This window comes from Mauremys reevesii, linkage group 3 (assembly GCF_016161935.1).
Source record: "Mauremys reevesii isolate NIE-2019 linkage group 3, ASM1616193v1, whole genome shotgun sequence".
NCBI lineage: Eukaryota > Metazoa > Chordata > Testudines > Geoemydidae > Mauremys > Mauremys reevesii.
Window position 1 is genome coordinate 162,746,845 of NC_052625.1, and position 23,036 is coordinate 162,769,880.

A 23,036-nucleotide genomic window follows, 5' to 3' on the forward strand; every position below is an offset into this window, starting at 1 on the left:
GGCTGGACTCGATGACCTTTCGAGGTCCCTTCCAGTTCTATGAGATAGGTATATCTCCATATATCATCATTAGGGCAATTATCAAGTGATCCATCCCATGTCATCCAGCCCCAGCATCTGGCAGTCAGAGGCTTGGAGACACCCAGAGCATGGGGTTGAATCCCTGACCATCTTAGCTAAAAGCCATTGTTGGACCTATCCTCCATGAATTTATCTAATTCTTTTTTCAGCCCAGCTACGCTTTCAGCCTTCACAACCTCCCCTGGCAATGGGTTTCACATGTTGATTCTACTTTGTATGAAGAAACACTTTCTTTTGTTTCTTTTAAACCTGCGGCCTATTAATTTCATTAGGTGACCCCTGAGTCTTGTGTTCTGTGAAGGGGTAAATAACACTTCCTCATTCACTTTTTCCACAACATTCATTATAAACCTCTATCATATTCCCTCTTAGTCATCTCTTTTCAAAGCTGAACAGTTCCAGTCTTTTTAATCTCTCCTAATATGGAAGCTGTTCCTTACCCCTAATCATTTTTGTTGCCCTCTTTGTACCTTTTCCAGTTCTAATATATCCTTTTTGAGATGGGGCAACCAGAATGGCATGCAGTATTCAATGTGTGGGCATACCATGAATTTATATAGTGGCATTAGGATATTTTCTGTGTTATTATCTATCCCCTTCCTAATGGTTCCTAAAATGCAGTTAGCTTTTTTGACTGCCACTGCACATTGAGTGGATGTTTTCAGAGAACTAACTATCCACAATGACCCTCAAGATCTTTTTCTTGAATGGTAGTAACTAATTTAGTATGTATACATTTTGTATGCATATTTGAGATTGTTTTCCAATGTGCCTTACTTTCCATTCATCAACAGTGAATTTCATCTCCCATTTTCTTGCCCAGTCACCTAGCTTTGTGAGATCCCTTTGTAACTCTTTGCAGTCTGCTTTGGACTTAACTATCTTGAGTAATTTTCTATCATCTGCAAATTTTGCCACTTCAGTGTTTACCCTTTTTCCATATCACTTATGAATATGTTGAACAGCACTGGTCCCAGTACAGATCCCTGGGGGACCCTTCTATTTAGCTCTCTTGAGTCTGAAAATGACCATTTATTCCTAACTTTTGTTTCCTGTCTTCTAACTACTGATCCATGAGATGACCTTCCCTCATATCCCATGACTGCTTACTTTGCTTAAGAACCTTTGGTGAGAAGGTTGTCAAAGGCTTTCTGAAAGTCAAGTACACTATATCAACTGGATCACCCTTGTCCACATATTTGTTGACCCTCTCAAATAACTCTAATAGATCGGGGAGGCATGATTTCTCTTTACAAAAGCCATGTTGATCTTCCCCAACAAATCATCTATGTGTCTGATAATTCTGTTTTTTGATATAGTTTCAACTAATTTGCCTGATACTGAAGTTAGGCCATGACAGGAATGATAATAGTAATTATTTCTTGACTACTGTGAGGGAGAAAATTGCAAAAAAACTTTCATGCAATTGAGGGTGCAAAAAAAAGCATCATATTTTTACCACTCCTTGTGGTTGGTGGTATCAGCTGACAGGGCATGACCGTCTAACTGCGCATAACTCAGTAATCCTCAGAGTATCCTGACTTAAACCACACACAGATCTCAGGACATCCATATGTAGTATCTGCTCCTTCTAGTGCCTGTCATCACCACTGGCAGCATGTCTGGTTCACTGTTGTGCTGCCACTGGTTCCCTCACTGTGCCTGTTTACTGCTTTCCCATCTGAGGGATCTTCAGCACAGGAGGGAAAGTTTCAACAACTGCCACTGAGTTGTGTGGAAATTTGCCACTTAATTTGAGGCCACTGGGAATGTAGTGCTTTGTGCTGTGGCTCCCTAGCTCCATCCTCCTCTGTCTGGCCATACCTTCCCCATATATGTCACCATACATTGATGCCATGGAAGCGCTGCCAGCTGCTTTTCTGGTCTCTTTGAGGGAGTGAAGTATTCCTGTTATCTGCCCGTCCTCTCTAGCTGCTTCAGATGGTTCCCTTTTGTTTTTTTGCTCTCCTCTGTAGAAGTGAAATCCTGGCTCCACTGAAATCAGTGTAAAAAACCCGCATTGATTTTAATGGAGCCTGCATGTCATCCTGTGTCACTAGACTAATAAAATAATTCCCATAAAAATAAAACTTAGCTAAGTTATAGTTAAGATTGCTAAGTCCACTCTAAAAGAAGATGTACCATTAATCACATTATTTTTTTGTAAAAAAATAATAAACATTGAAACTATGGAAATCACAATCTAAGAACAATTCTGACAACATCCTTAATACCCCATGCACACATTAATAAATCAAAAAAATTCTCATCAGGTACCACACTACACTTTTGGACTCACCAGAGTTATTATTCTCCAAACGTTAATAACCAATTTTCAAAAGCCACCTTCTGATGAGAGGTTAGGAAGGAAGGGGCTTATACAGGAGCTCTCACTGCAGCCTTAACCAGGGGGCTTCAACCAGTACCTTCATAATAAAAAAAAACTGTAACAGTATTAGTGCTACTTACTTAATCTAGTTAGGTGTTATTTTACTGGGGGGTTAGATTCAGTCTTTTAATGACTATCTATTGGTGATGATGTAAATTGCAAATATTTACAAAAGTACCTAATTTTCCCCCTAAACTTGGTATGTGTGTTGTGCCAATTAATATCGCAAAGGATGACTTGCTTTTGAAATTTGTACAGCATTACCATTTGTGTTATACATTGTTAATTTGATGATGAGTGTGATGTCTCCAATGTACATCTGAAATTCTTAGGAGAAAAAATGAAAGGTAGGTAAGTGTGGTATGTTACATAAATTTAAAACATCATCTCTCTTCCATCTATGTTGCTACAATATTATCCCTAATCACTTATTAGATTATAATGACTGCATTATTGAGGTAAATGTTAAATGCGTCCTTTATTCACAGTGCATTTTATAATTCCTGTAAAATGATTTTAATACCTTTGTATCAAGCCATATATTGAGAGCTTTTCATTTTTAAGCATTTAACCTCAAAGGTCCATTTTTATGTCCCACTACTTAGTTTTTTTCTTGAAAACTGCACATGATTTAATGAAGGCTACATGTCATAGACAATTTAGGTTTTCTACCACTCATCACGGTCTCTGGGGACTAAGAGGTACAGTAGGTTAATGCACTACATTAGGTAATAAAAGATATGAATTTGTTCTCAATCTCTCTCTAGTGTATCACTAAACCACCACAGAGTTCAGCACAGTTTGGGGAAGCTCAGTATTCCAAACATCTAGGTTGTTGCAGATCAGGATTTTGAGGTTTATTTATAGAGTTGTGTAGGGAAAGCTGCATTATGTTTGCCAATATTCTGCCTGGCTCTTGCCAATGCTGCCAGTTTCTCAGTGTAACAAATACTAAAATACACTGTATGTACAGAAACCATTTTGAGCTGAAATTGCAAGAATAGCTCATGGGATTTCAACACAACCAGACTGGAAACATAACCCTGATTTGTTCTCAGAGTCATTCACTTATTTAACCTTTAACCAGATTCAGGTACTGCCTACTCTGCCCAAATCAAATCTAACTACAGAATCTGCAAGTTTTAGGAGGTAATTAGAAATTGACAAGAACCTGTTGGAGCCTGAGCACCCACCTCTCAGCTTTCCCCCCAAGCTCAGCTGCTGGAGATACTGTGGGACATGTGCAGGTATCCAGGGCACCCAACTTCTCTGCCATTTCCCAAGCCCATCCGCAGCTCCCCAACTGCCTACCAGGAATGTTCATGTCAATTTCATTTTCTCCCTGCAGACAGAAAATGAAACTGAGGAGAGCTTTCCAGGTGGGCAGCCGGGGGCCATCATTTCAGTTTTCCTGATGGAAAATCAAATTTTTTGGGGGAAAAGTATTTTTCCATTGGAAAATAATTCTCACGGAAAATTCCCAACCAGTTCTGCTGTCTGGTTCTTTATAGTGTGTTCCTTCAGCATCTGTTAAGGAGCTTTTAGCTGGGTATATTGTAGGATTAGTATTGATAAACAGGCTAGGTCTCCTGAAAATTTTCTAATAGTGACTCCAACCACAGCACATTTGATTGACAGTATCTTATAGAGTGGTATGATTTTTTTTTTAAATAGGATCATGTATACGAAAAGCATATACAACATTTTGCGTTACTAAAGTGTTTCAGGCTAATATGTTACATATTTTAAATCTTAATTTAGTTCTTTATATGGAATAGGTTTTTTAAATGTTCTTAACTTTTCTTGTATGTAGTGGTGTTGTAGCAGTGTTAGTCCCAGGATATTAGAGAGACGAGGTGGATGAGGTAATATCTTTTATTGGATCAGCTTCTGCTGTTGAGAGAGACATGCTTTCGAGCTACACAGAGCTCTTCTCCAGATCTGGGAAAGGTACTCAGAATGTCACAGTTAAATATGAGATTGAACAGAAAGTTTAGCATAAGTAGTTAGCATGTGTTTAAGGGACCATTCAAGGTGAAGTGGTCCATTAATACCCATGCAGTGATAGGACAAAAGAGGGGTGGAATATTGGGTAATTGTTGTAATAAGCCATAAATCCTGTGTCTTTATTTAGACCAGGATTTTTAGCGTCTAGCAAAGTTATGAATTTAAGCACCCAGGCTCATCTTTTGAAAGTGACAGTTTCCCAGACCTTCAGAAGAGCTCTGCATGGCTCAAAAAAGCTTGTTTCTCTCACCCACAGAAGTTGATCAAGTGAAAGATATTACCTCGCCCACCTTATCTCTCTGAATTTTTCTTATAAGAATTGGACTTGTCTCATCTCTTACTTTTTTTCCTCTGCCCATTGAATCAGTTCAGGCTTTGAATGATCCAGTAGAGAACTTTAGTCTTCCAGATTTGGCCAATACTCATTGAAATTACTCAGATTTTTCTTTCAACTGGTGCCAGCATCTAACTGAGATCATGTTTCTGGTTTAGGAATTCATGAGGAAGCTGGAGGACAAAAAGGCAGAACTAAATAAAGCAGCAGGTATGGGAGAAGCCATCCTGGCTATCTGCCACCCAGACTCCATCACTACCATTAAGCACTGGATAACAATCATCAGAGCCAGATTTGAAGAGGTCAGTATGTCTCATGCAACCTTCATAGAAACAGGCAGTCTTTGATAGATTGGAACATAGCTGGCAATTAACAAGACTGTTGCGTTGGAGGAAATGATCCAGCTGTTGAGAACACAACTATTTAAAATACCCAAGCTGATAGATGTGAAGAGGCCAGGTTTTACTCTGCTTTTGAGAAGTAAAAGAATAACTACAGCAGCTGGTCAGACTCTTTTTTAGGAAATACCACCCCCCATTCTCCTCAGCAAATTCATAGTATCAAGGGAGAGAGTATAATGGTTTAAAAAACAACAATCAGGATATATACAAAGTAGTCTGTCGTTGCTCAGTAATAATCATGTTAGAGGATACTGGATTCCAAAATATTCTTAAAATGCCCCCATGAATCCAGTAGTGATTTCCAAATTGTTCAGCAGCTTTCCATAAGCCACAAAACAGGATTACGGTAATGTGAACTATGTAGATTTTAGTTCACACCTACAGGGTCTACACAAGATAGATGGAGTGCAACGCATTAGAGAACTCTAGAGTTCACACGCTGTAGTCTGGACTGCAGTGCCATGTAGACAAACCCTAATGGGCATGCCATGGAGAATACATGCTCAGCTTCTGGAGGTGAAGTTTTGTGTCTATGTTTATAGTTTAAAGCAGTGGTTCTCAAACTTCTGTACTGGTGACCCCTTTCACATAGCAAGCCTCTTAGTGCGCACCCCCTCCCCACCCCTGTATAAATTAAAAACACTTTTTAATATATTTAACACCATTATAAATGGTGGAGGCAAAGCGGGGTTTGGGGTGGAGGCTGACAGCTCGCAACCCCCCGTGTAATAACCTTGCAACCCCCTGAGAGGTCCCAACCCCCAGTTTGAGAACCACTGGAAAAGGGAACCTTTAAAGGAAAACAAATAGTAGCCAAATACAGCTTCCAGAGTGTCCAAAAATGGGTACCTGATTCTACCTGATTCACTTAGCCTAGTATTTCCAGTGATCTCAGTGGGGCTATTTATGTGAGGAAAGGTGTGTAGGATTAAGTCTTTAATATGCTGTGAGAAGACACTATTGTGGAAGTTTAATAAAACCTGGAGGTTAATGCTTGTGATGAAACATGGTTGAATTGGGAACTCCAGGTGCACAGCACCTCTGATAATCCTGACACTTGTTTAAATCAGAAAAGGAGGGAGGAAGCTCTGTGATAAAAGCAAGTGGGGCACTTTCAAAAGAAACATACCAGATGTGGAAATATTCATGGATTGACTTTTTATCAAGGTATTAGCATGGGCAAAGCAACATCAGCAGAGACTGGCAGGAGCCCTGGCTGGACTTATTGCTAAGCAGGAATTGTTGGAAGCCTTATTGTCCTGGTTGCAGTGGGCAGAGACTACTCTTAGTGAAAAAGATAAAGAGGTCATCCCCCAGGAGATCGAGGATGTTAAAGCACTCATAGCCGAACATCAGGTAAGCCATGAAAAATGTGAAACATGTCTTAAGGATTTTTTACTGATATATGCATCTTAGATTTGCTACATAATCAAACATGAGCCGGTTCTAATTATTTACAGGATGTTTAATGATCCAGTTTCCAGATACCCGATTGTACGTTCCTTGTCCCTATGATTGATCCCAGCCTTGTTCAACAAAGCAGACAAATGAAAATGCAGTGATGTTTTGAAAACATGCACCAGCTTGTTAGGAATAAGGACACTGTACATTTCAAGTATCAGAGGGGTAGCCGTGTTAGTCTCTATCTGTAAAAGCAGCAAAGAGTCCTGTGGCACCTTATAGACTAACAGGCATATCGGAGCATGAGCTTTCGTGGGTGTATACCCACTTTGTCTGTTAGTCAATAAGGTGCCATAGGACTCTTTGCTGCTTGTACATTTAAAAAGTACCTATAGTATCACGCAGTGCTGCTGCCTAGAACCAGCATTGCATTGTCTGCTTTGCTAAATGAATTTTAAAACATGTTTTATGCAAGTGACCATCCTTGCTTCATGTCAGATCCTAATTGACTCTCCTCTGAGCTGTTGTTGGTTAGTCTGGACAGCAAAGGACCTGGAGCTGCTCTTGAATTCAGGGTCTTTTGCACATCACACCCAGTGCACCAAGTGCAGCCAAGTGTGGCTACATATTTTTAAATGTAGACTTCCTTTAGCAGCTCTGCCATAATGTAGGTAGAAGTTCATATAGGTAATATTTCTTAGCTACAAAATACTTATTTTATATTTAATTGGAATGATAGGATTATTTTAGTGAAAGAGAAATGTCTCTTGTGTCTCCTGCTGTAATTTTCCTGACAAGTAGTTGCCCTTTCTCTGTAACTTGGAATTCTATTTTCTTTAGTTGTCTTTCTCGTCAATTATTCTTCTGCATTGATAATTAAAGCAGCTACCATTTAATTGCAGACGTTTATGGAGGAAATGACCAGAAAACAGCCTGATGTGGATAAAGTCACAAAGATCTACAAAAGGAAGGCAGTTGAACCCACTCCAATACAGTCTCATATTCCTGTGCTAGATAAAGGGAGAACAAGAAGTAAGTAATGGAATTTTTGGGGGAGGTCACATGTATCATTACTTTTCCAATATAAATGATTGATTTCTCATGAACTAATACTGTTAGGTGTCATTACTATCAGAACAGTTTGGTAAAACAAGGTGAAATTATTCCTCCGTTGGTTTTTCTAACTACTTTGTCATATGTTTTTTCATTGAGAGGAACGTGTCTATTTGGTAACAGACTTTGTAGCTAATTGTGCCAATACATAACAAGGCAAACATGACACCTACTGTAATAGAATTTGTACTAATTCCTTCCCAAATATAGAGTGAACTGTTTTAATTTCTCTTCAATAAGACTCGAATACCTCTTAACCTTTTACAAGCGACTGTCACAAATGATCAGTTTTGCTTTCCATTCTCACATAGTGGAAAAATATGATTTCTTTAGTAGAATAGTTGCAGAAAACTATTTATATTTATTAATAAACATTGATGAGGCATTCCAGTATCTGTGCTTCATTTCATCACATTGCTACTGATTTTTATGATCTGATGCTAATTTTTATACATGCAGTTTTGTGTGTACTGTACCTTCCTAGTGGTAGGTTTTTGTAAACTCAAATATAGAATTGACACCTGCAAAGAGTATGTATATGCCAATTATGTGCCAACATATGACCATTTTGGGAGTGCTAATAATTTTGCATGCAAAATTGTGGAAACAAAATTAAAGGCTGGACTGAGGCTTCCTTAAAAATGTCACTCATAAAGTTTATTTTTTTAACCCTGTTGTGTTTTAATACTCCCACGCTTGCAAAAAGTGCCGAGAGACCTTTAATGGTCTTTAGCTGGTAAAGGTGGGTTGTTTGTTGTTGTTTTTTACTGACGCATTCAAAAGATGAAATACCTAGCTGCACAGTGCAGCACAAGACTGTACTGATTGGTTATGAAGAGCACCACCTAATGAATTTCCTCTCTCCTATCCTGCATGAAATGACATGGATTTTAGTAGGTCTCCCAACTGAGTTTCATGTAAAGAGAATCCTTGAGTGAGATGATTTAAAATTTTTGTCTCTCTACCTCTGCCTCCAAAATGAGGCTATTTGTTCTGCAGTGCTCTCTCAGACCTTGCTTGCAGTGGGACTATTTATAAACAGTTTTCTGTGCTGGTGCCAATTCACAAGTATGGCTAGTAGTGGAAAGTGTCAAGTAGACAAGGCCCAGGTGTTTTAACCATCATGTTGTCTTACTCTGGCAATGGCAAAACTCCCATTAATTACAATGTGGGGACCAGGATTTGGCTCATTATTTGTTGCAGAAAGGAGTCTTTTTAAAGAGGTCAATCATCATTCACATGAAAATATACTGTGTTTTAAATTGGTTGGGACATGGAGAAAAATAAGCCTATGCTAACCTGTATTCTATTTTAATAGGAAAACGTTCCCCAACAGCAGGCATGTATCCATCAGGAACACAGGCACAAATTGAAACCAAGAATCCAAGGATAAACCTATTAGTCAGCAAATGGCAGCAAGTCTGGCTTCTAGCCTTGGAAAGAAGAAGGAAATTGAATGATGCTTTGGATAGACTAGAAGAGGTCAGCACACAGCATATATATTATATACTATGTGTATTTTTGTTTAACCCTGCATTTCCTGTTACAAAGCGATAGTAATGCCAGCCTTACATTTTTGTTATATGATGTATAGTTAGATGGAAACATCTTGATATGTGCATGCAAAAAGCAGCTAGTCCTATTTTAATAGTGAATAGAACCAAACCATTTCAGTACAAACGTGGGCATTTTAAAGAGCCTGTTATTTAAAAGCATGCCAACATGACCTCTCTTACTTATTCTGTAAGTGGTTCATTTAAACTTGAAAAACATCTCTCATCTCTCTTTCCTCAAGCTAAGGGAATTTGCCAACTTTGATTTTGATATCTGGAGGAAAAAGTATATGCGATGGATGAATCATAAGAAATCTCGAGTAATGGACTTCTTTAGGAGGATTGATAAAGATCAGGATGGAAAGATAACGAGGCAGGAATTTATTGATGGAATTCTTTCTTCAAGTAAGTTCTAAATTAAGTTACTGATGAGATTATGAGATGCATCTAATATATTGGCAACATATTGTATCTGAGGTAAGTCTTGATGTGGTAATAGATCAGTTTACTTTTAAAGAAATTATCACTCTGAGATAAAGGTAAAGTGGCAATAATTGCTTTACTTGAAAACATTGTTAAAATTTAGACACTCCTTTCTTGAGCAAGTCAGATTAAGACACAGATTTTTGTTCCTATGTTGTGTGTATGTAATACACTAAGTGTGTGTGATCATGTCTCCATCTAGTGGCTGGCCCACATAAAAGATAAGAGCCTACCACTTCTAACAACTCCTTTTGCTCAGGTGGTGGTGACCTGTGCTTTTTGTGTCAGAGGGTCAGAGTTGTGTTCCTGCTGACAGCACCTGGTCAGTACAAATGGTAGCTCTTATGTAGATAAGAACTCCTCTGCACCTGAAATAATCAAAATGAGCTTCCACAAACATGGTGTATGTGGAACGTACTGTATATGGGTATGGTCATATCTGCCTCTCATTACTAGCCCACATCTGAGGATAAGATTCTGCTACTACTACCAGCTGAAAGAGCTACCCTGTTAGCTCAAGTGGTGTACGCCTGTAGTTGCTGTTGATCAGTCGTGCTGGATGGTTATATATTGTAATACTTTATTTATCTCCCTGTACAGTCTGTGAGTGAGCAATGAACATGCTGCTGCAGGAGTTCTCAACCAAAGAAGGATTTCAGATTATAGAGTTCCATTTTTAAAACAATATCAGAAGTTTTTACGCCTTGCATTCTAAATGTGTAATTTGTCTTTAAATGCTTGTATGACCTTGCCCCAGTAATAACTTGACTTGTTGATTTGTGGTATGCTTTGCACTTCTGAGGTCAAGCATGCTACAAGACTGTAGAACTGTATGTCATTTGAAAGCTTTTTCAACGTTCCATCTGTTGCTAGGCGCATTCATTACTGGGCTTCTCTCCCAAAAATGCACCAGTGTCTTCATTATTATCCATAATCTAGCCAGCACTGGAGACACCCCACCTCTTTTCAGATTTTTGTTTTTTCTGAGTGTACTTGATGTTTTAGTATACATTACTTGTCATTAATGCCTAAAAATCTTTGAGATTTGTGATAAATCCAGTCACTCTAATGGGATTGAAAATCTATAAGGTTTACCTCCTGGTGATGTTTTTGGCTTACAGAATTCCCTACCAGCCGACTTGAAATGAGTGCAGTGGCAGATATCTTTGATAGAGATGGTGATGGGTACATTGACTACTATGAATTTGTAGCAGCACTTCATCCAAACAAGGATGCATACAAGCCTCTTACAGATGCTGACAAAATTGAAGATGAGGTACTCTCTCTATAGTTATCGCTCTCAGATAACTAATATGTTCTACTGGAATCACACACTTAATAGTTTCGTTAATGTTATTTTCCTTCCTATATAACTTGAGTTCTGCCAATTATTTAAGGCTTCCGAAATTTGATAATTAACATTAAAATAATAATTCCAATTGTGTTTTTTGGCAGGTTACAAGGCAGGTAGCTAAATGTAAATGTGCAAAACGATTCCAGGTGGAGCAGATTGGGGATAACAAGTACAGGGTAAGTCTTCACAACACCTCGATGGTTCTTTCAGTCCAAACATTCTCAAGGCAACAGGACTATGTGAGCATTTGGGTTACATTAATTTACAGAAACTTTGTATCATATACTTACGTTTGCTCAAAGTCTACCTGGAAATTATATAGTTTCAGCTTCACTAAACTTTACATCAGTAATTTGTGTTAGAAAATATAGACTAATAATGTGTTTAACTTTCCACTGAACCTACAATAAACCATTTTTCTCAGTATTTAGAGAGATTTGTATATCTAAATAGCAAAATGATTTAAACAGTAGCTGGTCCTACATACCAGTATATATTGACTTGTTAACTGATTGATTTTTTTTACACCTGAGTAAAAATGGATTTTCCAAACAGATTCAGATTAAACACATGAGACTGTATTGTTCTTAGAATATACTTTGGTCAAACATTTTTATCATCCTCATCCCCTCTTTTTACTTTTTTTCAGCATACTGTACCTTCATCTAATAGCTAGACAGGAAATGTGCCAGGTATCCTAAAAACAGTTCAGGTACCAGAGATGAATCTGCCATGTTGCAGAGAAAGTCATTTGTTACCCTCAGGTTCAATAACCAGAACGTTTTCAGATGAGGTGCTCATTATTTGGCTAAGGCAGACTATCGAACATCTTCAGAGGATTTTAAAAGGAAAAAAAGGACCAGGAAGGTAACAAAGGACTCATGAATCCTTCCAAGTTCATACTCTGGATAGCTAATTACCTGCACATCTCTAAACTAGATCCTGTATTTAGAAGTTTCAATGTGTGTATTAGTTTGCATGTGTTCTTGAGTCATACAGAGAATTTCTTGTTAAACTAATTGTGTCTTTCTTCCATTTTTCATTTCTTATCAGTTCTTCCTGGGAAATCAGGTATAAACCAGTGGAATGTGTTCTGAAGTTTCTGGGTTTTTTTGTTGTTTTTTTTCTAATGCATAGTCATTTAAGCTTGCAATGGCCACTCTTTTCCCATACTTTCATCCTGAGCTAATTCATTGTTGGTCAGCTGTGCTGTTTCTGTAAATGCTATAAAGTGTTCCTGGTTTCAGGATCTCCTTCTCCCTTTTTATTTTGCCTTTATTCTCATTAAGGAGATTACTTTTAAGGGAACCAGATAATGGACAGCAACAATGTATATGATAAGTTTCTTTGCATTTTAATTATGATTTACGAAGAGTGTTAATTATTCTACTATTCAGAGTTTTTTATATGTAATATATTACAGCAGTATGCCTCTGAATTCTATCTTGTATCATATTACTTAGTCACTTATTACCATTCCATTTTCAGAATCCTTGAGAAATCTCAGTGCATTAAATTAGAAATCAAATGAATAGATTGATTAAGAATCAGTTCACAATGTATTGCACATATTTTTAATACAAAATTGTGTGGACTGAGTTGGCAGAATAAACTTGAAGTTCAAATTTGGACTGCTTCCATTCCCCCATCAAAAATATTTTTAAAACATGCCATCATACCAGTGCTGTGATTTACAGTAATTGTGTTTAAAAATACTTCTAGCTTGTTAGTTTGGTCATCAGCATCTCTGGTTGTGAAAGTGCCATACAACACTAATTGGAAGAAATGCAGATCAATGACTCCTTCATAGGATGGACACTGAAACAACCTGTTAAAATATAGAAGCAGCTTGCCTGCCTTGTAAATACATGAAAATACCTAATACTAAAGTTACCACTAGCATCTTATTCATGTTCTTGGAAAAAACAACTATATGAATAAATGATTTTAGGGGTTCTAATGCTAAACATGATCATTGCTACATGATACAGAAATGATCATTTTGCCTTGGCTTTTAAAATGTTGTTGGCAAAGATTATTATAGCATAGTGTGTGCTCAGCAAAGAGTAGCCTTCAGCACCTACCTTTGCCAACCTACTTCTGTCCTAAGTTTTTTAAATGAGTTAATATATAGAAAGAGAGGGCCTTGATTTGATAAGACTTTTTGAAAATTGTGCTCATCCTGTGTCTGAGAAAGGAAAAGTAGAGTATTTAATGTGATTAACTGAAGTTTATTGCTGCAAGAAGCTACAAAACATTATTTCAGCAAAGGATACTAAATTTCCTAAAGAAGCTTGGCCAAATTCTGTTCTGGTACCAATGGATTTACATGGCTGTAACCAAGAGCAGAATTTTGTCTTTGTTGACACTACACAACCTGTAAACCTATTTATTAAACTGCTTGGTGTTTCTCATTTCAAGTTAGGTGAAACAATAATAAATATTGACCAAAGAAAGTCTGTATCCAAAATATTTTAATAAAAATCTGGAACGGGATCATTAAGGAAGCAGCACATTGGAAGTTGTGCTACTTGGCAGCAGGTTTTAAAGTATCCATGCCTCAGTCTGGCTGCAACGCAGAGCCTAAATGGGGTATTAAAAAGCTGAAAGCCAGAGGATCTTCAAGACTTCACAAAAAGATAATAATAATAATTGGAGATAGACCAATCTCCTAAAACTGGAAGGGACCTTGAAAGGTCATCGAGTCCAGCCCCCTGCCTTCACTAGCAGGACCAATTTTTGCCCCAGATCCCTAAGTGGCCCCCTCAAGGATTGAATTCACAACCCTGGGTTTAGCAGGCCAATGCTCAAACCACTGAGCTATCCCTCTCCTTCAAAGAATAAGAAGAAACCTCCTCCTTAATAGGCAAAGCAAAATAATTAGTGTAGACTTGTGGGCTACATACTTTCTCATTGATCTAACATAGAGCTCATTTAAATTTACATTTTGCTCATTTAGAACACAATTTTCTTTGATTATTAAATTAAGCTTGTAAGCTTCCTATTGTTTGGTTCCCAGAAGTAATATTCCTTCTGCTCTCTCTTGCCCACTTTGCTTAAGCAGTGCCAAAGGTCTTTTAACAAGTAAGGAGCACATTTGTGTGATTTGGCTTTAACATGTTTCTGTCACTTCACTGGAGCAAATAGGTACTGTTACTCCAGCAGTCAGATTCTACCTAAGATGTGTGCATTTGACTACGATTGACTTCAGCGAGGCTCTGCATGCATGCAGACTAGAGGTCGGGATTTGGCCTCAGAATTGTATATCAAATTAAACATGTGCCATCAACTAGAAGGTGTTGGATCCCTCTGGTTCCATTTTCATGAGCTTGTGGGATCCTTCAGGAAATTATGAGTGTTAAGTTAATTTAGATCTTGTGGATGGTTTTGGATTGATAACACTGGAAAGCAGAGTCTCTTCTGTTTTCCACATAACAAATATAGCATGTTGTCACAGTTGTGCAAACCTGAGCACAATAATCCCTCAACTAAACAAAAGTGCTTCAGACCTGTTTTGAGGTTCAAGCTTAGTTCACTCCGATGCTAACTAAATGCTTGGCCTTTGCTGCAGAGGCTGCCAGCAGATGTGACAGTTCTAAAGGTGATATTATTTGATTATTGGACATTGGTAGGAACTGGATCAAAGCAGCCAGTTGTTTTCACACAGGCCACCAAATAATGAGAAGGGTATATCTTTTGGTCACTACTGACTTGATCCAAATTTGATCCAGTGATGTGCAGAGGATTCTGCAGGGTTTTGAAGGTATTTCATACAAACTACACTGAACATTTTGCAAGACTATACAACGTTTTAGGCCCAGTCTTCAGCAGCACAAAATAAGCAGTCAGCACAACACAGGAGGAGTGGGAAGGTGGTTTTAAGCCCCAAATCATAGCCCCTTTTTACCAGCTACTCCACCTTCACCCAGGCCTGGGAAGGAGGGTGGTTTCAAGCTGTTAAAATGGCTCTGTAAGGTGTTTTTGTGCTCAGCTGATGAGCAGAGCAGTGTAAAGCTCCCCGATTTATCTGACATTCTAGCCCACTGATCTATCATTTGAAGTTTTCCCACACTTTTCAGCTGAAAGTTTCATATCTTTGAAAACTGTATCCCTGCTATTGCACAAAGAGTTCAGTGAAAGTTTTTATGCTGATTAATTCATACAAATGCAGAACATAACCAATTATTGTATTACTAATTTTGCTGCTTTTACAAGATTAGACAAAATCTTGAGAATCAAGCATAAAGTTAAACCTGGCAGCCTTTTTTCACAATCTTACCATATTTCTTTGGATTAATACAGTGGCGTTCACCTTGAAATCCTAACAGCATTGACAATTTTCATAAAAAATCATATTTTAAGAGTTTACTAATGATTAGAAATTAAAACAAATTTTGAATGGATGATTTTAACCCATCAGAGCTGAAATGCATATTTTATGTGTGGAAAACTATTGAAAACCTAAGCATTTTGTTTAATCTTCTTACAGTTTGGAGACTCTCAACAGCTGCGTCTGGTTCGCATCTTGCGAAGTACGGTAATGGTTCGTGTTGGAGGTGGCTGGATGGCACTGGATGAATTCTTAGTAAAAAATGATCCTTGCAGGGGTATGTAAGAAGGTTGTTTTAGAATGGACATTAAAATCATTAATGGGATGCAGTCATTGTCAAGAACTATTTGGGATTTTTTTTGCAGGATAGAAATTGAACAGTATAAAACACCTGTTATTTATTTAAATAGTGACTCAGTGCATACCTCCTAGTTCTGGTTTTGTGTATTTTAAAATCCTAAGGGCCAAACGCAGCTCCATAACATCTGTTTAAATCCAGAGTGACTCTGATGCCTTCAGTAGAGTTACTCCAGGTTTATACTGGTGTAACTAAAAATTGAGCTTGTACACAGCAGTACATGGTATGTACACTGGTTGTATGACTCAGCAGAAACAAAATGTAGCAACAGTTTTTAAAATCTGCTCAGCAGGAGTGAAGTTTTAAAGCCATAAATCAGCACAAGGTAATCAGAACCAAAGGGTCACAGCCACAAGGTCTGACTGACCTAGGGACTCATCCTGTCCCCAGACTCTGCTTGTGTAATGCTGCATTCTCACTGGCATTCTCCCCAGAAGCCCTTCTTATAGCTCTGAGCCTTGCGCAGCAAGCAAAAGAGCAGCTCTGTGCTGGGAACTGGAGAGTGGCAATTGTATACATGTTGCTCCATCAGATTTTACTTCACAAATGGGCAACAGCTTAATGAGGGATGGATGTTTGCAAGAAGTCCCATCCCGATGGGATAGTGGGTTCTCTCTGACTCAGGAATAGCAGGAGCTAAAAGAGAAAGGGGCAAAATAGCCAATTGAGGTAAAAGACAAATAGTAGCAAGAGTGATAAAGTTAGAAAATTGTAATAGTTACTGTACCTGTTCAGAGTGAGTTAAAAGCAAGTAACTTTATGTAGTTCTTTATGTAACGAGTATAGTAACTAATGTAATAGGATCAGACAGCAATAGAATAGGAAAGTTAAAGGGAAAGGTGAGGAAAAAGATAAGTCACTAAGAGTAGGGAGCATGCTCATCTTCAGACTTACTCTGCTAACACTCCCATTTTTTGCCTAAGAACTGCTAGGTTGGACCCAGGATTATAAAAGTTTAATAGATAAATAGATCACTTGTATTTTGCAATTACTGTTGCAGTAGGGTAGGTAACGTAAACAAAAAGAAGAAACTTTCAGGGAACAAAAAGTAACCCATAAGCAATAACAGTGGATGCCATTCACAGATGGAAATCTTTACCACAATAGTAACAGCATTTCCTATTTTAAGTACTGTAAAGGGAATATCACAAGTGGAGTAGAAAATGTCGAAAGTGAGGTGTTGTAAATGTGTTTTTAATGGTATTCCAAAAAAGTCCTGCTGCCCATCAAAACACAGGTATTTCATATCCCGAGGAGAAGTGAAGTGTATTGCAATTCCTGCTGAGACAGAAACTGGAAGTCAGTAGGGTCATTTACATCTTTGCTACCATTCTTATTTGCTAGCATTTTACTCTCACTCTGCATAGGGTAAATGACTCCACAAAGTGCAAGGCAGTGGAGAATTAGGTGCTGCATGATTTCACATGTCCAACAGCATTCAAGAGATACCACCGCCACATTTCAAACCCTACTCTCAGGACTCTTGCGTAGGGCTGGCCAGAAAACAATTATGTTTCATTTAAAATGTTGAGGTTTCAAAAACAAATTTTTGTTCTAATGAAGAATAAACAGAGACCTTTTGAAATATTTTGCAAAGAACAACAACAACAAAATCATGAGACACCCCCCCACACACACCAATAGCTCAGTGTTAGCACACTCACCTGGGAGGTGGGAGAGTCACTGCTCCCACCTCCCAGGTGAGAGCCCTAACCACCTGGCTATTGAGTCACTCTGTCTCACTCACTCCAGAAATTCTATCCTGGACCTGAAAAACCTTCCTGATAAAACTTCTGTCAAAGCTGATACATTTTCACATAACATTTTGATATTGACAAAATAGCATTTTTCAATGGAAAAAGTTTTGTTGAGAAATGTTTTGACCAGCTATACTCTTGACATGCTATTCCCTGGGGCTCCACATCCTACTCAGATTGTAATTGACTGCTATTGTGATTAATAAACATCTGATTATTAGATTCTTATTACTTCCCCTCAGAGAGCTGGTGCTGGTCCTTGGCTTTCCCACTCCCTAATTCGGACATGTGTGTGGAACACCCTCTGTATAATCCTGCTGTAGGTCTCACTGGGCCTGGGCCCCAGTTTAACAAGGTGTTAAGTACATGCATAGCTTAAAGCATGTTAATACTGAACTCTTTGGGATGCTCACGTGCTTAAAATTACACCGCCCATTGAAGTCAATGATAAAGCTGTCATTGACTTCAGTGGAGCAGGAGCAGGCCCCTCCTTAAGCCTTAGTCTCTGCCAGGAGCTACTCACACACTGTATATTTCATAATGCTCTCATTATATACAGCTTAAAATGTATGGTAACTATATGTAACCCAGTTTCATTTTATATTACATTCTTATGTTGGCAGAGAAGCCCCTTTCTTCCAGAAAGGTTCTTGTCACTGCTCCTAAGTCTATTCCTGCACTATTTTTTGCATAGGGGAACTTTGAGAGCTTTTACATTCAGTTCTGTCTTTTGGGTTGGTGTTCTGAGTCTCTTGCATATGCAACTGCTGTACTTAATTTCTTCTCCTGCTAACAATTTTCTTTAATGTGACCCATATCCTGTGTCATTTTTTCTAGTTCATCATCATGGGAGTAAAATGTTACGTTCGGAATCAAACTCTTCAATTACCGCTCAGCCTACCATAGGTTGGCAAACCTCTCTCTTCGTCTCTCCTGCTCTGTCTTTCTCTTCCTTTCTTTCCTACTCTTGCTTTAATATATATATATTTAACAATATGTTTAACTCATCACATTTGGCTTAACATTTTTCTACGTGGGCTGATGCTTTACATGCTAATTTTTTTGACACTCTTGAAAAGTGTGTCAAAAACAATTGTCATTCATGCTGATACAATAAAATACTAACATGCTACGCATCTGATTCTTCTGGAATGTTCTCTTGTATGTGACTGTATGTCTGTGTGAGCGCTTAGCCATCGATTACCTCATTATAGCTTGGGTTTTGTGGTCATCATTGCTGTCGCCAAACTACTGTAATGCATAGTGTAGAATAAATATATTTGCTGCTTTCCTGCCATTGTACTTGGCAGTTTTTTCTGGACCATCCAAGCAAGTGTTATTTATTATGAGTAGTTGTAGTGTTAGTTAAGCAGATCATCAAGATATGTCTATGTGTTAATAGTTGGTTGATTTAGCATGTTGAGCATTCCATTATCATGCTGACTTCCTTTGACAGTGGTTCATTCCTGCAAGCCTAAAATGCTAGAATAAGCATGTTCTACACATGAACTGTTGTGTGTCCAAAATGAATGCATTACACAGTAATGCATTTTATTTGTTGTCATACTGTGCTGGAGATGGCATGAGAAAAGAGGTGACAAACGGACGTCTGACTGATCTGCATAGCTGACTTCTTGCCCCCTCTCTTTGATGTTTTGCAGCTAAAGGGAGGACAAACATGGAGCTGCGTGAAAAGTTCATTTTGGCAGATGCTGCAAGTCAGAATGTTGCTGCTTTCCGTCCAAGAGGTCGTAGATCACGACCTTCTTCAAGGGGCGCTTCTCCCAACAGATCTGCTTCTATATCAAGTCAGGCTGGCCAGGGAGCTTCACCACAAGCAGTTGCTACAAGTACACCCAAGGTATGACTGAATACATGACACTGAATTAATCAATGAATGGGATATAGATTGTTCCTCTTTTAAACATTGTTAACAGAAGAGGGAATTTATAGGAAAGAAATATCTATATTTTTCTTCATCTCCTTGAGGGGTGTTTTCAGTGTTGGTCTCACACTTGCTGCTCTTTTGCAACACTGGAAAAGACTCCCATACATTTATGGTGCCGTGTGGGCAAATCAGCAAACAAAGAGTGCATTTTGAAGGAGCAAATATGCACCTCTCCATTCCATTTCAGAAATAAATTGTACATCCTCTTTTTACAGATTGTTTGTCATCGATTTCTGCTTTGTTTTGAGTTCTTTTTTTTATATATATTAACTGTGAAATGTGGTCTCTGTACCCTGGATATCCCTCTCCAATACATTGTTTTCCATCTACTGTCCTTCATATTTTGATTTGCCATTGTTTCATACAGACACCCCATCATTTAACACGCAATTATGGTAAACCATGGTTGACAAACTGCAAAACGTCAACTCCTTCTAAACCATCAGAGTCCTCAGAATATCAAGGGTCATCTTCAGAGGTACAGTAAGGACAGAGATTCTAGTCTAATGAACTTCCTTCACTAAAACTGTGAACTCACTAACAGTCATTACAATTATTTGCACAGCTGCACTGTACCTTGCATATTAATACACTCTCTTTTAGACCTCTGTCAAATATTTTTATATCCTTTTTTCTAAACTTCAACTGATCTTTTAATCAATGTGTTTAATATATTAGTCTTAAAAAACTCTCCCTATGATTCTTTAATTAGTATATCTTTAAAGTATAAATGATCAATAATATTAAGCTATAAAGTGACAATTAATATGATACCAGTTGGGATGATGAAATTTAGAAAAATCCCTACCTTTCACTTTGATTTATGGATGGCATTTCATGAACTCCTTTCCCAACATTGTTTCTTCTGTGCTTCTAGTGTACTGTGCACTCATACTATGCAGACATGAGATTAATAAATTATGATCTGCAGTAGGAAGTTACTGACTGAGGAAATGCCACTCCATTGTGAGCAGGATGGCACAGGAGACTGATAATTGGATCCTTTCAGCAATTGAAATTCAGCTTACGATAGTAATGACCCACAATTGCTATAATGAGATCACGGTTTGGTGACTCATGGAAAATGAGTTTGATGGTCTCGTTTCCTGTGCACAGTACAAAAAAACGCACTAACGTAATAATTAGCACCCACGTTGGCAGTCAGACTGGTTTGAATGGACATGGAGCCTAAGTACCTGATTCAATACCAATTGATGTCAGTGGAATGACTCCAATTGGATCAGACCCCAAATTGTCTTCTCACTCCTAAAAGTTGTCATTCTAGGTCAGGGTTAAGGCACATTGATGGGTTAGTGTGGGGAAGCTAGCACTACCACTGCCTCTGGTATATCTGTTCCAGACATAAATAGAGGACTTCAATGTCCAATGCTGTCAGCCTGGCACTTTTCAATGCTAAATTCACATAACTCTGTATGGCTTTGCTCAGTGATGCATAAAGCATATAGAGATCCTTTTCACGCATTCCTTGTGTAATACTATATATTACTGTACGCATTTAGGTCTATTGCTTTAATATATTAAAAAAGATTTAATCATAGTTCAGAAATTAAACAGCTTTTTAATTTCTAATACATTTGCTTTCATTTTCTTTGGTCCCTTAGTTAATTGAATATCCATATAAGGTTAATTGATGGTACTTAAAATCACAGCTGTAGGAAGGAATTTGTAGTACAGGAAGACCAATGAAAAGTCACATGTTTTTGCTGAATTTGCAATCCAGTGAGAACCTGTGGCATTAATTTAAGAACTTCCACATGTGATAATTGCAGGAAGGTATTATTTTATTTCTTAGTGATAGTGTCCCCAGAGCCCTCCAGGATGGTGGGTCAACTTGTCTTGTCTTGTATCAGAGGGGTAGCCGTGTTAGTCTGGATCTGTAAAAGCAACAAAGAATCCTGTGGCACCTTATAGACTAACAGACGTTTTGCAGCATGAGCTTTCGTGGGTGAATACCCACTTCTTCGGATGCAAGTCTTGCATCCGAAGAAGTGGGTATTCACCCACGAAAGCTCATGCTGCAAAACGTCTGTTAGTCTATAAGGTGCCACAGGATTCTTTGTTGCTTTGTCTTGTCTTGTCTCCCTGGTGGAGTAATGGGATGCTACATGGTGTCTCCACCGCCAGTAGTGTGTCTGAGACAGAGCTGTAATGGCCTTTACTACATCTCCCGGCTGCTGCATGTGCTGTCTATAGTTTCAATTAATTTTTTTAAATGAATCAGAGGGGTAGCCGTGTTAGTCTGGATCTGTAAAAAGCGACAAAGAGTTCTGTGGCACCTTATAGACTAACAGAAGTATTGGAGCATGAGCTTTCATGGGTGAAAACCCACTCTGTCAGACTCACCCACAAAAGCTTATGCTCCAATACTTCTGTTAGTCTATAAGGTGCCACAGGACTCTTTGTTGCTTTTTAAATGAATGTTTCAAAACCCAGTGCTTTTGAGGTTGCAGGGGGCACAAGTAACTGAAGGAGGTAATGCATTTCTCTGGCATTCATAGTGACTGATAGGCTACATCTTTAGCCTGTTTTAGTGGGTTAGTCCTTTTATGCTGACTGAGTTGAAATGATTGTTGTGGTTTTCCCTAGTAGCTGGTGTGATGTGCAGATTTTATTAAATAAAGCGTAAATGGCAATTGGAGGGCTACTCCAGTTGTGCCTTATCTCCCTCTGAATAAATAAAACAAACTCCATCCAGGGCAGGCCACAAACAGAAGAGTTACTGCAGGGCCCCTACTAGTTCCGGAGCTAGAAAACCAGCAATGCAAGATTATGGGTAGAAACATTGTAAACAACATAAGGCCACGGAGAAAACAATTATTTTTAAACTAAATTAGGATCTCACATTTTCTTCTGCTCTGGTGCAAAGAGGTTCAAAATCTGGTGATTTGACGGTTTTCAAAATGTCATAAGTCTGTGCTTTTTGCACCAAAATCTTTAAATGAAAACAAGAGCATTCCACACATATAACCGTGGGCAGATGGGTTAGGCCAGATAGGCATGTAAAATGAAGCTTCTTCTCTCTAGTAATATGCTAAGTACTGTACCCTCAACTAACCTAATATGGTAAGATTATTAAAATATACAGTGGTAGCATCTTTTTTTTTTAAATATTGATACATATGTAAAGAATGTTGATGCTAAGTAGACTGAATTATTTTATAGTTAATATTTTTTAGACACTACATGTTAAAAAACTTGTTCAATTTATTCTCATTACTAAATGATTATTCCAGCCAAGACTTTGTATTTGGCATGCATGTTCTGAAGATGAGAGAATTCCAAATTCAGAGCCATTCAATACATCTCAGTGATGACAGATGAAACAACTGTATTTGTCTTATGTAGGGAACACCAATACAAGGGAGCAAACTTAGACTGCCAGGATATCTGTCAGGGAAAGGTTTCCACTCTGGAGAAGACAACAGCCTAATCTCAACAGCAGCTACCAGAGTTAGAGCGCAGTTTGCAGGTGAGTGCTTTGATTTTAGAACTTGATATGATGCACA

General features: G+C 38.3%; 1 protein-coding gene across 8 annotated transcripts in view; it reads left to right on the top strand.

Moving 5' to 3' along the window:
* DST (dystonin) overlaps nucleotides 1-23,036 on the top strand; it is a 436,076-nt gene that overhangs the window by 407,362 nt on the left and 5,678 nt on the right. For 3 of the 8 annotated variants that reach the window (XM_039528295.1, XM_039528292.1, XM_039528291.1), the window contains 13 exons: nucleotides 4,970-5,113; nucleotides 6,380-6,568; nucleotides 7,516-7,645; nucleotides 9,045-9,208; nucleotides 9,522-9,684; nucleotides 10,884-11,038; nucleotides 11,218-11,292; nucleotides 12,170-12,187; nucleotides 15,606-15,723; nucleotides 18,399-18,467; nucleotides 19,223-19,422; nucleotides 19,877-19,987; nucleotides 22,876-22,999. In XM_039528295.1, coding sequence (XP_039384229.1) covers nucleotides 4,970-5,113; nucleotides 6,380-6,568; nucleotides 7,516-7,645; nucleotides 9,045-9,208; nucleotides 9,522-9,684; nucleotides 10,884-11,038; nucleotides 11,218-11,292; nucleotides 12,170-12,187; nucleotides 15,606-15,723; nucleotides 18,399-18,467; nucleotides 19,223-19,422; nucleotides 19,877-19,987; nucleotides 22,876-22,999 — 1,660 coding nt within the window. The remainder of the gene's footprint in view (nucleotides 1-4,969; nucleotides 5,114-6,379; nucleotides 6,569-7,515; nucleotides 7,646-9,044; nucleotides 9,209-9,521; nucleotides 9,685-10,883; nucleotides 11,039-11,217; nucleotides 11,293-12,169; nucleotides 12,188-15,605; nucleotides 15,724-18,398; nucleotides 18,468-19,222; nucleotides 19,423-19,876; nucleotides 19,988-22,875; nucleotides 23,000-23,036) is intronic. The other 5 variants (XM_039528296.1, XM_039528297.1, XM_039528293.1 and 2 more) reach the window with 3 other exon arrangements.